Source organism: Sinohyriopsis cumingii, chromosome 4, assembly GCF_028554795.1.
Source record: "Sinohyriopsis cumingii isolate HCF-2022 chromosome 4, ASM2855479v2, whole genome shotgun sequence".
In the NCBI taxonomy this organism is placed as follows: domain Eukaryota; kingdom Metazoa; phylum Mollusca; class Bivalvia; order Unionida; family Unionidae; genus Sinohyriopsis; species Sinohyriopsis cumingii.
This window is the reverse complement of record NC_142964.1, coordinates 32,543,086-32,561,474: the sequence shown is the minus strand read 5'-3', so window position 1 is coordinate 32,561,474 and position 18,389 is coordinate 32,543,086. Positions and strand designations below refer to the sequence as shown.

The window sequence follows — 18,389 nt, the reverse complement described above, 5'->3', positions numbered from 1 at the left end:
TTGAAATTTGTGTTCTAGTTCCATCTTTTAGTTTCTTTTAAGTGTAATCGTCATAAGTGCAATGTGTCCTCTTGTAATTAAACATGCGTCAATCTACCGTAACTGCTATGTCCGCAAGAGTTTCTCTGAGAACCTAATTAAGTGCTGACAGTGTTTTGATAACTGACTTGTGGAAGTATTTGTTGTATTGTTGCACTGAATTAAAAGCTGGCCTCCTTTATATTATCACATTAATTATGTCTTTTGAATAAAAAAAGGAGGTGGAATAAAAGAAAAGTTAAAAGGCACAAAAATGGGACTAACTTAAAATCTAGCGGCCTCAGTCATATGTCGGGTGAACTCACTTCATTTGATCAATCGAACACTGTAATAAACGTTAATGTGCATGTAACAGAAACTACCTTAAATTAACCGACTCTTTCATAACTGTGATAAAAAATAACAAGGCAGCCAAGCGAAAAGAATACTTTGTTAAATAAAGAGCTTGATTTCACAGATACGGACCATTGTGGGCAAGCGAGTTTAAGAGAATTCTTGAACTGGCATTTAGGGATATCCTCAGGGATGATAAGAAATTTCATTATTACTTCCAATGAAATCACGACATTAACATTGTACTAATTGAACAATAAATAATTGAGTTTCGACGTAGACATGTCACGAAATAAATGTCGCATGTTTTTGACAAAAAAGGAATCTTGTTTGGTAGTGTATCAACAGGTAGTCTAGTTCCCAAATTGTGGACTACCGATTTGGCAAGATACTATTAAATACCACTACTGGAACCAGACTCATCAAGAAAACAAAAAGCAGTGATGTAGTACACAGATTTTTTGCGTACACATGATGGTTGTTCAAACCAGTTGGAACAATCTTTCATATGTTGGATATTTTGAGAAAGAAAAGGTTATTTAAACAGAATAACAAACAACTTCATTAGAAAAAGCGCATTATTAAAAAGTATTATTGACGTGATTGTAAAATGAGGATTCAGTCATTAAACAGCCTAGTTCCCTAATGCCGCTCCTCCCCCCCACGGTTTTCTCTCTGTCAAAGCGATTTTTTTTTCTCAATTTTTGGAGGTTCCTCGGTAACTCACGCCTCGCTTATAGTGCAGTCTATGTTTGTGGACCCCATTGTACGCGAGTTATCGAGGGAGAGGTGTATTAGTCATAAGCAAAATCCATTTGATGAGGCTATCTTGCATCTGATAGGTGTAAATCCAATCATTATGCTTTTGGTCATTTTTATTTACCTAATTTTTATGTCTTGCACTCCACTGTATATGGATTATTCTTTTTGAGGGTTCATAAAAAGTTAAAGTAATATCATTTTTGTTATCATCTCTTTGGTCCCACACTTATAAATTTGAGAACACTTTTAAAAAGAAGACTAGCCTGCTGTGTTTGAGTAGCATAATAATTTATGTATTGTAGACCTCCATGTTCTTTCCTTTTTCCTATTTATAGCAACTTCATATGACACATTTCCATGAAAACAGACAGGTTTCTTCGATTTGAAAACTTCTCACAGATTCATTTTAATTTTATATACAACTAGGTAGTGAACCAGTTTGTACTTTCAAAACTTGGTGCCAAATGTTAAGTGAAACATGCTTTATCGATGTGACTCGTGGATGTTATATAGCTGAACAATTTTAGAAAAGTTTTTTTTAAACTTCAGAACATATCAGATCAGAAAAAGGACAACTCAGTAGCGCTTTCGAGACTTGACTTTACGACTGTTCAGTGATAGTTAGACATAACAAATTTATCAGTTTCTTATGCTTTTTTGAATTTTTGTACTAATCCACATGGATTTAGATCTAGTTTGAAGCAAAAACAAATATCTTTTTTATAATTTCCTGTAAATTATGACATGTAATATATAAATAACTTTTTTTATGCTCAGAATTTTTGTCACTAATATTAGTAATAATTACACTTATACCTCTCTGTGGGTGGCATGTATGGATAGGTTCAACTTTGATTAAACTTGGTATGTAAGCCTATATCATCAAGATCTTGAATAAATTTGATTGTAAACTGTATTCATGCATATTAATGAGGTGATCTTGCATCTGACTGGCTAAGCTTCAAAAAATGTATGAAGCCTATATTGGCCAGGTCCAACAGTCACTCAGCATTAGAAGCAGCAGTAGTCACACCACACTTTTACCATTTGAATATTTGTGAATTAGATGTTTTTGATTTTGTTATGTCGAAAGGGACAGGTTTATAAGACATTAAATGTTTTTCTTTTATTTCAACATAGGATGTGCTGCATGAGAGAGTAAAGGTTTACAAAACTTGGAAGGAAGCTGAAGCTACCTTGACAAAGAAAAGGGAGACCAAAGTGAAACTGGAGCTTTCCCATAAGACAGATAAAATTTCTCAAGCCCAACAGGAGATCACGGAGGTAACACAGTGTGAGCCTAGTAATGATAGTAAATTAAACATTATAGCTAATTGTTAAAATTGTGTTCATGTGGTTAGTAACATGATTATAAAAATTGATTATTGTCAAATTAATATTTTGTAACAATTTTGTAGTATATAAATAACATATTTACTAAATTTTCACAAATTTAAAAATGGAATACTTTGACTTTGAGTATACATTGGTCCCCCTCTTGAACGGCCCCCCTGACCAGTGGTCCCCCTCTAGAAAGGCCACCCTCATTATAAGGCCACTTCCCTGCAGCATTAGGGGTGGCCTTATAAGAGGGGACTACTGTACAGGTAGCACATGTTGGAGAGTAACTTCGTTTGTGGATGCATCTTGTTGGGTAAAATACTAATGACAAGAATAACTCACATTGACCGAGATTTCATGCTTCATTGACTTTAAGTTTGCATTTTTGTCATTTTATCAGATGCTGTTTGCCACAGTCATGGCATTTGATATGTTGATGTGTCTTTGTGTTTTCTTTCCACCAAATGAAGGTCACTATAACCTATATTCCATTTCTGAGCTTGTGCACAGGCTTTAATATTGGTTGATGGCAAGCTTCTTATTGGCAGATAAAAACAAAATTATACAGATGAAATTAAATGTTTGTACAATACAATGTAACTTTTCCCAAAGTGTGGAAAACATTTAATGTCTTCTGTTGCTATTTTGAAATACTGTTTGAAGATCTCATGCTACATGTCTGTGGCATGATGCCCCAGTGCTGGACATCACTATAAACTGTCACACTGCAGACATTGTAGCGATATGACTGAAATTTTTTTAAAGCTACGTTAAAAATCGAAATCACATCACAACACTGTTTGAAGATCACATATTGGAGTCCTCAAGAGATATTCACCAAGCTAAGCAATTTAGGTTTGTAGTAAAAGTAGTATGATAAATGATAAGTAAAAAGTTTACACCTCCACAGCCCTTGGTTTGACCTGAGGAACTGTGCAAGAATCCTGGGTCTCATGTCAAATACAGATGTTCATAGCTGCCAACCCTCACGAATTTGGTGTGAATTTCACGACTTTTTCAGCAATTCACGGATTCACGCCATAAGCCAAAATTCATGAATTTTCCAATCCTCAATTATTTGAAATCTTTAATAAAATAACCAATTTCCCATTAAGCGCTAGTCGTGATATTCGCAGTTGCCGAAACGGTCCAGTACTGCTGGTCACGATATTAGTAGATCTACAGCCCATTAGTACAGTTGGCCCGGTAGCAAGCATATTAGCCTATTTTAATCTATATGTATAAGAGTAGTTTTACAAATGCTTTTGAGGGAAACTGGAGCCTAACCGGAAATTTGCTTCGCGCATGTGTCAAAACACTGATTTGAGTTACCGTTCAGCATTGCATATAAGATAATGAAAATGTCTTCACCACCAAGAAAAAGAAATGTATTACTCAAAAAGTGAAGTTTAATTTGGAATATATCAAAAATTGGCTGTGCATTCTGCCATTAAACATTGATATTCATTCATGCTTTTTGCACTCAGTGTACCATTGCAGAGACGATGTGAGGAAGAATGTCGGTTGCAAAAAACACATAGAAGTAGGAAAAATTAAGAATTCACAGATTTCAGCTCTGGAATATTTTAAACCATTGGTGGAAGACCTGCAGGCTACCAATGCTGAAGCATTATTTGTGAGTTTTCTTGTCAAACACAATCGACCTTATCAGCTGGAGACCATGCTAAACATTTGTTCTGACAAATGTTCCCGGACTCGAAAATCACTTCCAAATTTTCCTGTGGAAGAACCAAAAATGCTGCAGCTCCTGTGCATTCCTCACAGCAACAGTGATAGCAAAAGAGTATTTTCTTTAGTGAGGAAAAATAAGACAGACTTTAGGGCCTCCTTAGCTGCAGAAAATTTGTCAGCAATTTTAGTCCCCAAGATCAACCAGCAGGCAAGAAGTCTGAACTGTTTAGAAAACAAATTTGCGATCAAACAGTTGAGGAAGATCCGGTCTGCCACAGTATCATGTCTTGATAAATAAATATTTCTGCATATATGTAGTGTTTTATTTTTATTTTGCGAACTTGATATAGTGTAGTATTGACGGTCGGAGTGGTCAGAATGGATGGAGTTATTGTCAATGTATTTTTCACGAATTCATGTCCAAATTCATGATTTTTTATCCCTTTTTTCACTAATTGTGAGCCTGGAAGGTTGGCAGCTATGGATGTTTTGTATGGGTTCTCCTGTTTCCTTCACCCTAGTGCTCATCTCAAGCCAACACTTGGCAAGAATGCTTGATACAAGGTAATTGAGCTTGTCCTTAAGTGAATGTACATTTCACTGAAATGCGTGTATAGGTTACATGTCATACCTATGCATAGACCACTTGTATAATACATTTAAACCTATTTGTGGGTAAAATATACAAAGCAATAAAACATGTATTTAACACATACAATATAGTCACACCTATGCATTAACCACATGCACAATACAGTCAAACCTATGCAGTGTTGACTCAGTGACTGTCCTGAAATGCCCGTCATTGACTGGTGGCCTAGATGGTTACACTAACAGGCAGCCAGAGAGATGGAGAGATCAATATTTACCAGGAGAAAGATGAAACAGTATTTAAAATTCTGAATCTTAACATGACATGCATAGCTGCCAACACTCACGAATTTGGTGTGAATTTTACGACTTTTTCAGCGATTCACCGATTCACGCCGCAAGCCTAAAATTGACGAATTCTCCAATCCTTGATTATTTTAAATCTTTAATGAAAATAACCTATTTCCCGTTAAGCACTAGTCGTGATGTTTGCAGTTGCCGAAATGGTCCAGTACTGCTGGTCATGATATTAGTAGATCTACAGCCAATTAGTACAGTTGGCCCGGTAACAAGCATTGTAGCCTATTTTAATCTCTATGTATAAGAGTAGTTTTACAAGTGCTTTTGAGAGAAACTGGGGCCTAACCGGAATTTTGCTCTGCGCATGCATCACCAACACTGATTTGAGTTACCATTCAGCATCGCATGTAAGATCTTGAAAATGTCTTCACCACCAAGAAAAAGAAATGTATTACTCAAAAAGTGAAGTTTAATTGGAATATATCAAAAATTGGCCGTGCATTCTGCCATTAAACATTGATATTCATCATGCTATTTGCACTCAGTGTGCCATCGCAGAGACGATGTGAGGAAGCACATCGGTTGCAAAAAACACATAGAAGTTGGGAAAATTAAGAATTCACAGATTTCAGCTCTGGAATATTTTAAACCATTGGCGGAAGACCTGCAGGCTACCAACGCTGAAGCATTATTTGTGAGTTTTCTTGTTGAACACAATCTACCTTTATCAGCTGGAGACCATGCTAAACATTTGTTCTGACAAATGTTCCCGGACTCGAAAATCACTTCCAAATTTTCCTGTGGAAGAACCAGAAATGCTGCAGCTCCTCTGCATTCCTCACAGCAACAATGACAGCGAAAGAGTATTTTCTTTAGTGAGGAAAAATTAGACAGACTTTAGGGCCTCCTTAGCTGCAGAAAATTTGTCAGCAATTTTAGTCCCCAAGATCAACCAGCAGGCAAGAAGTCTGAACTGTTTAGAAAACAAATTTACTATCAAGCAGTTGAGGAAGTTCATGTCTGCCACAGTATCATGTCTTGATAAATAACCACAAGAACAAGTGAAGTTTATGAATACCATAATAAATAGAAATGCAGCTATATTTCTGCATATATGTAGTGTTTTAGTTTTATATTGCGATCTTGATATAGTGTAGTATTGATGGTCAGAGTGGATGGAGTTATTGCCATGGTATTTTTCACTAATTCATGTTCAAAATCATTACTTTTTATCCCTATTTTCACTATTTGCAAGCCTGGAAGGTTGGCAGCTATGGAGCTAAGTGCCTTACATAGAACTCCCAAAGGCAGCAAACTCAAGCAGGATTGGGTGGGTTACAAACCATCAACTTCTCAATTGCAAGTCCAGCATTCAGCAAGCTGAGCTGCCATGGCTTCCTGGATTGATTTTTCTTTATTCTGTCACATTCCACAGTGCACATGACATGTACACATTTTTCCTATTTCAGTGGAGTCATAAAGTAGAGAAAGGGCAAGCAGAATTTGAAAGAATATCAGCAACAATAAAAAAAGAAGTAGCTAGGTTTGATAGACTTAGAGTTGAAGATTTCAAGAAAAGTGTCATTTCATACCTGGAGCATCTAATGGAGAATGAACAAAAGGTAAAGATAATTCTAACACATCACCAATATAACATGCTTTCTTCTTCAGAAGTAAAGTCTGTGACATACTGTGAGAATTTTAAATGCATTTACGACATGTTTTTTGCTGTAATCTATGGTTTGGAGAGTTACATTTTTGGATATTTTAACAAATTTTCCACAGTGGATAAAATTGGAGATAATTCTTGTTTGGTTGAAGACGAGGTGATGTTCATGGTGATTTTAGATTTGCAAATATCCTTTTTACAGACTCTGCTGGTAAACTTCAGTTGACAACATGGAAAATATTATAAAACTTGTTTCCAGTTTTGTGGAATTTATCTCCTCACATTTATTTTGATATTTACTGGTTTTATACAAGTACAAATTTTTTATTTAATAAGAAGAACAGTAAATTAAGTGCAAAATACTTGTTTCAATATTATATTTACAGAGACAATTGTGATTGTTATTAGATTAATGGAAGGATTGATTGATTGAATGACAGTCACTTGGAATCCTTCAAAAGTTCATAGCCATGATTTCTTGCTTGTTTTTAATATACAATGCATCTATTATTTGGATGTAGCAATATCATTTTCAGCAAATTTTATTTAGATTCAGGATTTTTACATACGTGCTCATTTCATATGTTTGATAGATCAAACTAAGAATCTATTGTTCGCTTGAAAATCTTCACTGTTTAATTTTAACACTGTAAAATAAGTCTTATACAGTCACATCTGGGATGTTTGAAAATGGCCTCTTTGGACAGCTTGCTGCTTAATCGAGCTTTATTTTTGCTCCAGTTTGTTACAAGGGGCATAAAAGAAAGTGACTTTTAAAGGCAAGTGTTTGCCTAACAGAGGTGAGGCAGGATTGACTGTTTCCTTGAGTGAAAAGTTTAAAGACCTAATGATAGGTTCATCTTATGGTTTCTACATATTTTAACCTATTGCAAGATGGATTTTTGATTTGGGAATATGGTTGATTTATATAAAGCACAGTGATACCTGTTTTTAATTTTGTAAAGGACACACAGAATAATGTCAGATCAAGGATATTTATCATGAGTGGTGGATTGTGGAATTGGAGTAGATTTTTTAGTTCACCTGACAGTAATGCCAGGTGAACTTAGGGGCTGGCTCTACATCCACTGATCCTTATCCATCATGCATTCTGTCTTGTATGTTCACCTTTCTACAGTTGTTTGTTACCTCTGGGATCCATATTTCTAATCCAATTCCAGTCAAACTGAGAATATGGATTCATATCATCAAAATCTTGGATGATTTACATGATGAGCGAGAACCATGCATATTAATGAAGTAATCTTGGACAAAGATTGCTTGATCTTGCTACCACTCTGGAGACCATATTTCTGTCTGATTTTAAACAAATAATACTAGTATTGTAAAAACACAGCCTAGGCAATCTTCGGTAGCCAAGGTTCCAAGTGTTAATCCTATCTACACCTTGGTGGATTGTGCAGATATTTCAGAGCTTTGTCCTTGCAACATCTGTTGGATTTCATGAATTGTTTCCCTTAGTATGTAATGCCAACTAACCAATACCATGTAACAGCAGTGCATTGTAAATCAGCTGAAAATGGTGGAGGCAATTGACTTCAAAAGGATACTTTGTAAGTTTAACATCGCAAGTATGACTATATACCAGAGAGAAATCTTTTCAGATGTATTTGAGGAAAAGTATGTATTTGTACAAGCATTGACCAACAGTGGGAAATTGCCAATTTATGAGTCCATTCCATTTGTGTGCTCCTCTGGTCTTGATCTTTAAGGAATGGTGTTCAAAGTCGAACAGCTTGATTTTGATTGGATGCAGTAGCTTGCCACTGCAGCAAATGAAGTTCACAGACCTGAAGCACTGAAATATCTGAACAATGCACCAAGGTGTAGATAGGGTTAACACATGGGAACCGTGGCTAGCGAAGATGAACCTAGGCATCCTATCTTCCAAATTTTATATCCTGAAAATAAAATTGTTCTCAAGATAATTACATAATTATTATCCAGTCTCTTGCTCATAATTGAAGTCATCCGAGATCTTGAGGATATATACCCATTTACCAGGTGAATTATGTGGTGGTTTACTGTTATGTAAGCTATGTGAGTGATATATATATATATATATATATATATATATATATATATATATATATATATATATATATATATATTTTTTAATTCAAATAATACTATCATACAGGTTAGAGAATTTTTAATTCGTACTGTATGGAGATTTGAACCCAGATCCATGGGTGAATGGCACCCATCACCTTGCCTGCACACACCAGCCCATATTCCATCACAGCTGAGCACACATCACCAAAAACTGATGCTACTTAATCAGTGTTATATATGCACTTGTGTGTAGCAGACACACTCGCATAGCGACCTGGGTTCGAATCTCCATATTGTACAAATTAAAAATCCTCTAACCTGTATGATAGTATTATCTGTATTAAATATTAATTCTGCCTACTATTATCAAGCATTCTCCTATAGAATCTTATATATATATATATATATATATATATATATATATATATATATATATATGTACACCCTACTGAATCTGCCACAGTCAAATTATGGGCCTTGGTATAGAGGCTGTAATTGAAATCAGGAAATGGGGTTGATATATTTGTATGGATTTATGGTCTTAAACTAAGTAATAGAAATAGAGTGAAAACCAACAGGTTGTGTAAAATTTAACCAATAATTTATTTTCTTAAAATACAAAGTGAAAAATTAAAAATAACTTATAGTATGGTGCTGATGTGCCAGTAGTCTGGAGTAGCTTGATCTGCTAACAGCCTTGTTGTATCACAATGATAAAATCCATAATGTCTTTAAATAAATTCACAGTAATTCCAACTCATCTGTTTAAATTAGGGTTTATGAGCACCTTGTAGTTTCAGTTAGTAATTGAAATAAATTAAACCCTCGCATTTGAACACAACTAAATGACTCCACTAAGACTGATGCTTAAGATAGGAATATTTGATTCTCAGGTAAACATCCCTTGTGTACAAAACTAAGATGTGGTTTCAGGACCAGAACAAGAATTGAATAATCTTTTCCAGAATCATTCAGAAATTATGTCAACTGATTTTCCAAGGGGGAATCCTAATACCTGAACTCAGATCTGTCAACAAGGCTTCTTGAACAACTTCCAAGGTCAAAAAGCCACAATAACTTGTTTACCAAATGAAATGACCTCATCCTAAAGTACAAACCCACTATCTTGTAGCTATGTAATGTGTTTAAAAATTACCATTACAAATAATTTTATAATCATACAAATTGACACATATTTTATAGATATGCATAAAAATATGTCCTTTTGGATGTGTCCACTTAGGCAAGTTTATCTGTATCATACAGTGCATCATACTCATGAGAAACAGAACATATTAGATAGTTCTAAGTTGCTGCATTTGTATGTTAAAATATTGACAGTTTTTTAAAAATAATATTGCATGACCATTGGGAGAACAGTATTCATCAGAGAAAACGAATTCATATTTACCCATACAAATGCGGCAACCATTTTATTATATACTCATTTTCTTATTCTACCTAAGGCTTAATTATATTTAAAAAATGCACTACAAGAAACAAAGTAATTGAATTTATGATGTATTCCAAAATAAATACACAACCGTAGATTCATAAATACACAATAACATTAATGTGCACATTGCGCCACCCAGCAACCTTTGAACTTCATTATGTGCTTGACAGTAGTTTAAAAAAGAATTGTCATTTTGATCTACTTAAAATTGGAATTTGGAGTCATATTGTGAATGAATACACATTGCAACAACTTTTTCATTTAGACTGGAATGGATGGATTTTGTTTTTATATTGAACAAGCTCAGTTCTACTTTTCTGATTATGATGGTTTGGATTATTGGGTCAATTCAATACAGTAAGGAGAAAGGATTTCATCTGGAAATGTACTCAAAATGCCAGTTGAGTTTTGGTGTTTATCAGATTTGCAGGATATGTCGTTAGGATTTGCAGAATTAAGAAAGTACATTTTAAGATGCATAAATGTAAGTATATTTATTACCATTCTTATTACCAGCTAAAGAAGACAATGTTTATGCCCTGTCAATTGCATCTCACTGTTGGAGGGACACCAGCTATGACCTGTATCATATAGTGTGTCTTCTATCACTAGTCTGACATTGTATCAAGACAGTTACACTGGGAAAATTGCAAAGCAGCTCTTGTGTGACAGTCCATTTAGCCAACAGAAATAATACTTTTTTTATGTCTTAGTTTATTGTCTTTATGGTTCTGTGTTTCCAACCGAAACCTTTGGTTGCATTTTTTTCTCAAATCTAGTATTTTGACAGAATTGTAAAATGGTATGTCTCTGATAGATATGAAATAGCCCTTGGCCTCAATATGCTTTTCTTTGCTATATTTTTATAAACCATAGAGAGTACTGGTCATAGTCTGAACCATTCTATTTGTGAAAAGGTACAAATATTTCTCCTAAATAATTGTTTCAGTGATTAGAACGGTATTTTCAATTACTGCATCTCTCACATTATTGACATTGCGAATATCATATTCATTCATGTGCTTGTTTGATAGTTTTATTTCTGACTCATTGAACTTGTCTGCATCATTAAGTTTATTATCTATACTTTCAATGGAGGAAACACTATATTATGTTTAGCCACGTGTCGTGCACGTGCATGCAGTATCAGCTTGTTCAGTATTGTAAGATACTGCACGATTCTGACAGTGTAAAGTTACGGAAACAAAAATGAGCATATAATAATTTACAGTTATAAAACCACATTCGGCTACAATCACCAATTTATTATTCATAAGGAATATATGTAACTATATCATGAATCAAGTAATATTTCCTCTTCTTTATCATTTCAGTTGATAAAGTATTGGGAAGCTTTTCTACCAGAGGGAAAGGCAATCATATAGGCTTTGTGATTCCATCATTTCACAGACCACCTTACCTGTTACAAACTATCATCATTTGTTGATTTTCTATGCCACAGTTTGGTGCTTCAAGTACAGTACTGCAGTGGCTGTATAGAGAAGAAGTTGAGAGAATAGATAATACTGGTTTGAGCAATCAAACCATAAGTGTCTTGGCTTTAAATATTATTTGCAGATGTGAGCAAGAAGTGATGGTGAAGAAAAAGTATATGTCCCAATTATCTTTGTGGAAATTGACTAAAATTTTTGTATTAATTACACATTCATTCCACGAAGTTGTATATTGTTAGTGCAATGGGATAGAATTATCTGTAATTATCTATTTGCAAGTTTCATATTGCATTACTTGTATTGGATAGGTTAAACATGGATAAAGTACTGTATTTTGCAGCCAATAAGTCAATGTAGAGTACCACTCAATGTAACTAATTTGTAAATTTTTCATCCTTCATCCATATACAAGTTGTAGTAGTGTTTAAGACAAAGTCAGATCAACACATTAGCTTTGTCATTTTTTCTTGTAACTTCCAGTTTCATGAATATTGTATCACTGTATGCTGTTCCAAATTAATTATGAAATTGCAGTCTCTGATGCTAACATACTTTTTCCACCATTTCATTTTGGAGAAATGGGTAATTTCCGTGTGATTGTAATCTGTATTATTCAGTTACCTGATGATTGTGATCCTCCTCATGGACAAGGGAACTACTATATTCCATTATCAATTGACACCACTGAATAAACAGTTCATTCTCCTTTTAAATAAAATATATGTTGTCATAGGAACTGCATTGCTTTACATTGTTATTTATATGCTAATAAATTACAGTTGTTTGGGGGCAAGATTTGACAAACAAGATAAAATCAGTAAGGCTACCAATAGAAATATGAGGCTGCAACATGGAAATTAGAAATGGAAAGAAAATTAATGAAAATGTAAATGAGAAGAAGGAGGGCTTCATTGCTTGTGGTTCTCAATCCATTTGAGATCATAAAACTGGTAATTGGTGTGGATTAATGATAGAGAACAAAGGGGTTACCAGCACTGCCTAACACCCAAAGTCACTGTCATGGTTTAAATTGTTAACTGGCTTGGATTGTTGTCATAAATCTAAGATCAATTCATCAATTATAGTCAGAGAATCAGTTCATCAATTATAGTCAAAGAGAGACACCAAAACAACAACTTGTTAAGAATAATAAGGGTGTGTTATTACATTTTGTTTTCAGCTTAAATTCAAAATTAAAAATGAATCATTGATTATCTACAAGTATTCTATCTCTGCTCTGAATGTTAACCTATATTATGGACATTCTTTTGTGAATATGTGGCAGTATTATGAATATATGATAATTTTGTGCTTAATCTATGGTATTTCATAAATATTATCGAACATTTGACTTGTTAATATGGATTGTATCAATGAAATTTTTTTACCAATAATCACTCATGTGTATAAAATAAAATATGGTAAATCAAATATCAGTGTACCTATCATTAAAAAGTTATCAGGAAGAATTAGGTTTGATATAAAAAAGAAAGGATGAATTAAAAGCAACAACTGTTCATATTGTGTTGATTTATTTGGGGGTGAATGTTAAGGAACAATCGATGTGCTTTGCATAAGTAAAGTACACTATAGAATTTAGACCATAAGAGTGCTACGCAGCCCATGAATTATGAGCTCTTTGTTTTCTTTTATTTCATGTTTGAGCAATCAGAAAAACGCACATACAAATGCATACAAAATAATGATAAAAATTTTAATATAAAATGAGTCATATTAGTAATGTCAATTTATTGACATGGTAATTGGTACAGCTATATGACCTGTTTTGGATTTTGCCAATTACATTTCATAATCGCACTATTACTGGTACTTAAAGCAATTTCAATGACATAATCCACGTACAAGTTGATTCAGGGTATAAGATGAATCCTAGACTTCCAGATCAAAAAGTATTGACTTATTGCCTGGAAAATACAGTACTCAATATCTGTTTATTATTTCAGACATCATGATGTACAAATTCTGCATAAATGTTTTTGTTATAAATTTATATAATTTTGTTGTTGAAAAATCTTTCAGTATTGATGATTATGTACATGCAGTTCTTCAGGAACAAAGACTTTGATATACCAGAACATTATGTGATAGTAGATCAGATATCATTTGCAGCTGAACTCAATTTGTGAGCATATGCAATACCACTTTAGGCAGGCAGATAAAATTTGGCAGACTTATCTGTATTGATATGTACATGAGTGCAGTAGATTTTCAGGCCTTTTTTTTTTTTTTTACATTTTTTTTTACACATTTCATCAACTGGACAAAAACCATGTGAGCTTGATTAATTAATGAGCAGCTGAGGTATATAAATGAAATTAGGTACATGTTTCATATTTAGATGATTTTAATTAATGTTTATGCCATTATTGTAGTTTTTTCAGATTGTTTCCTTTTTTTTGTTTCCTTTTTTGTTCTTGATGCTAATGAACCTTTCTTGAGCAAGCATTGATGTTATACATTACATGTTTTGCAAAGACTTTTGGAGGGGGGTCTGCGGTGATGGCATATGTTTTTTTTTACTTCTGATCTAGTTCATTTTTTGCTAAACTAAATAAAACTTATGTGGTTTAATAAATGTGCCCTTGAAGTAATTTTGCTATTATATCTATATTCTTTATTTTTGCCAAAAAAGATGGGCTGATATTTGTGATGGCTTCCATCAGGGTATTTTTTGTTCCACAACATGGACAAATCCAGCCATCACTTTATTCAACTCACTACAGCTGCATTTGTGAAATGCAACTGTTATCTGCAAATTAACCTAACATAAGGTGATATGCAGCAAAATCACATGCTACATGTGAACTGAATGCACTAATCTTTTAAATTGCCATCTTATTGTACCCCCATTTACCTTCTCATTTTTTTAAGTTTTGTTTTTCTATTTATTGATCACAATGATTACTTGAAGCTATCATTTTTAATTTGATAAAAACAGTTTGAAATGTATTGTTAAGTAATATCACTTGTACAGTATAGCTGGTTGAAATTATTTTGAATCATCCTACATGAATTGCATTAAGTACCTATTTAGAATTTACTTAAGTATTTTTTGCCTGCTTATAGAATTTTCTCATACTTTCTTCCCAGATAAGCTAAAGAAGATAAGAGAACTTGTGTAATGTGACTTATTAGACATTTCCTCGTAAGGAGTTATGTGAGAGAAAAAATGTATACCGTATATACTCATGTAAAAGTAAAATCCAACTGCAAACAACATTGACCCTAATCTGCCATCACATAATGCAGTAGCAGATGTGGGTCTGTGTTGTACTGATTACTCCCAAATAGCTGCATAGAGCTAGATCTGTCAGACAGTTTGCAGTTGGGTCTGACTTTTACTCAAGCAGTGTATTCCCTAAGGGTGCAAGACTGAGAGTCAAAATCTCCTTGGTGTCAAAACTGGGGGTCAGACTGAGTAAAAAACAAACTTTGGTATCAAAACTGGGGGTCAAATTAAAAAAAATGGGGTCTCTGAAGTGCAGATGAGGGTAAAGGGAAACACTGTCAAGCTTATACAGTCATTGTGCTGTTGCTTACGCTAATTATAACAGTAATTAAAGTCAGTGATAATTGCAGATAAAGCTGATGAATAAATAATCTCAGAATATTTTAGACATTATATTAGTCATTATGAAATAATATCTCGTTAAATATCCTTGGTCAGTGTGGTTTGACTTGTACAGGAACAGCACCAGTTGCTTTATGGGATGAATTACTTCATGGTCATTACTTTTGACTGTGCAGTATTTTTTAACAAGCACAGTAAAAAAAAAATCACAGTTTATAAGGTTTTGTTGTTTTTTTCTTCAGTTTTTTTTTAAGCCCACATTTCTTTTAAGATATGCGGTATTATTTGCAAAAGTAGAACTTTGCTTTTGTTGAAAATGAACATGTAATGAGTAGTTCTGGTCATCTTGTCTCTAGTGGCGTGCCTATTAAAACCCAAGCTGTACTTGTTACCATATTTACACGCATACAAGCACATAATTTTGTTGTGACCAGATAGGTCCTGAATTCTTCTTCTGATACCTTACATCTGTTGATGATTGATGTTTGGTACAGTTTATAAAAGATATGGAAAATACATATACATATTTGTCATAGTTGAAGGCAATTGGCCTTTAAAAATGTGTTTATAATAGAGAATGGTTGTATGTGTTTAATGTGTTACATAATGCATTAAATAAGTTAAGTGAAACACTGGTAGTGCAGATAAGTGTTGTTATGGTATACAATATTGGGAAGACTTTATGGTATATGTTATATATTATTATTTAATATAACAAGAATATTTGTAGAACAGCCTTTTTAGTTTTTTAGTGCCTGGTATCATTTCAGCAGTCTAGCAGCACAAGTGTCATATTTTTTTCTTGCCTTCAAAAACATAGTATTGATGTAAACATTAAAAAAGTTTGCATATAGTTTCCTTGATGCTGTTGTATATACAGTCATTAAACTTTATGAGTTTATTCATTATGGAGGATACTGCTTATTAAAGACAAACAGAGGTAATGGTGACCTACTTTTCGTGATTCAGTTACTTTGCTGGTTATTAGAAATGTCTCTGCTGAGCAAGTGAGATGTAATATTTCTGTGGATTTCCTGTAATAAAAAATACATTAGAATCTGAATAACATGAATGAGAGATTGCTTTCTCTAATCAGTCAAGTTCATTGTAACTGTACACATTCAATTGGGTCTTAAAATCCAGTTAATAAATCTGGCATGTTAAAAATTTTGAGATACTACCGTAGTATGCATATAGTACCATTTTATAATAATGCTTTTATTTTAACATGCGTAGAATTCCAATTTTTTTTTACAGGACATGATGTATCTCTTTAGTAATCAAAGACAAGAAAAATTGCCCCGAAAATAGACCATGAAGAGTTGATTTTTACACTATGTTACTGTATAATGCATATGATGTTAAAGTTTTTTGGCATTCCTCTTGTGGGTATTTCTGTCTGGCTTAACTTTCACGAGGATTGCTGGACTCAGATTTGTCATATAATTATTTATTGATTAAAAAAACCAGAATGAGTTAACTTTCCACAATATCACTAACAATTTGCGTCTACTGACTTTGGTTTCTGCAGCATAACTTCATCATGGTTTTGATGGAATGTTGAAATTGCATATTTGTCATTCAGTTTTATGCTGAGGAGACCATGAATGTGTTTGATTTCCTGTATTCCACATTATCATTTAGAAGAATTATAGCCACTGATTTCCTGTCACTGGCATTCACAACATTACTTTACTAAGGAAAGTTGGATTTCACCCAAATTTATCATGCATAATTATATTCGTAGCATTCTATGTCATTATAGAATGGAGTTACTGCCCATTCTCTAAACTTCTGTTTCCCAACACAAGTAACCTCTGTTTAACGCTTTATTGAGCAGATTGTACTGTACGTACTTGCTTATAAGTCCATTCAAAATGCAAGCAACAAAAGATCCAGAGCTTCCAATGCATATTGTGTATGAGATCAGGGTCTTTGCAGTTCTGCTGATTAAACTGCACAGTTGTCCCAGATCTGTCAGTGTATTATGTACCATCAGATCTGGGTTTGTGCAGTTTGCATTAGTATTGACTTATAAGCAAGTATATGTGTTAGTTACCAGGGCCCTTTGTAGTGCACACATTAATCATAAATCTGCATGTAATTCTAAACCTGACAATAACTGAAAACGATCCCAAGGTATTGGATGGGAGATTTCAGTTTAGAGATTTTACTCAGGTTTTTAAAACTTTGTAAAGTAAAATAAAATCATGTATTATATTTCTGCTTTGTTAGTACACTTAAAAGAGTTTCAGCATAAAGCAAATATTTTCAAACATTTGCAGTACTAAATTTCATGGAGAAACAAAATTGTGCATTGCATAGGTACTCTAATAAAAGTGAAGATAATCATAAAAAAAACTTAAGACATGAATGAAAAATATAGTAGAGGAGATGCAGAGACTATTGATAGTTTATGACTATGAGGCTTGAGGCAAGTATTGATAAGTAATAATTATTGATTACCAGTAATTCATTGGTATGTTTTTTATGCCAATAAACAACTAGTTTTCCTCAGAACCATTTTTTATAGGCACTATAAGGATTAAATATTTATATTACTGTGTATATTGGGTGAAAACAAATGACTCAGTGAATTCAATGGTAAAGTTCAAAATATTTGTAAATTTGAAATATATTTACTTTGCACAAATCAAAGAAAAAATAAAATGGTAAAGAGATCATCCACTTTGTTTCTTTCTTTCTCCAGATCTCATACATGAAGCAAACTAAAGATCTAGAGAGCAATCATAAGAACTTCTTTTTAGCTCTACTGGTGAAAGAGCAGAAAATATGCAACTGGATTGCATCTGTTATATGCTTGCCATCTGTTAACAGATGTTTTGTTATGGCAACTACTAAATTACTTGAGGGGATAGGCATGAAACTTGGCATACCACATAGCTGCCAACCCTCACGAATTTGGTGTGAATTTCACGACTTTTTCAGCGATTCACGGATTCACGCCGTAAGTAAAAAATTCACGAATTTTCCGATCCTCAATTATTTTAAATCTTTAATAAAATAACCGATTTCCCGTTAAGCGCTAGTCGTGATATTCGCAGTTGCCGAAACGGTCCGGTA

The 18,389-nt window shown here is 33.6% G+C and overlaps 1 protein-coding gene across 1 annotated transcript in view; it reads left to right on the top strand.

Annotated features, from left to right (window-relative positions):
• LOC149800899 (sorting nexin-2-like) overlaps nt 1–17,987 on the top strand; it is a 69,879-nt gene extending 51,892 nt beyond the window's left edge. The window contains exons 10-12 of the mRNA XM_089954962.1: nt 2,275–2,418; nt 6,528–6,680; nt 11,594–17,987. Of these exons, the coding sequence (XP_089811088.1) occupies nt 2,275–2,418; nt 6,528–6,680; nt 11,594–11,644 (348 nt within the window). The 3' untranslated portion in view covers nt 11,645–17,987. The remainder of the gene's footprint in view (nt 1–2,274; nt 2,419–6,527; nt 6,681–11,593) is intronic.
• Nucleotides 17,988–18,389: the final 402 nt, after the last annotated feature.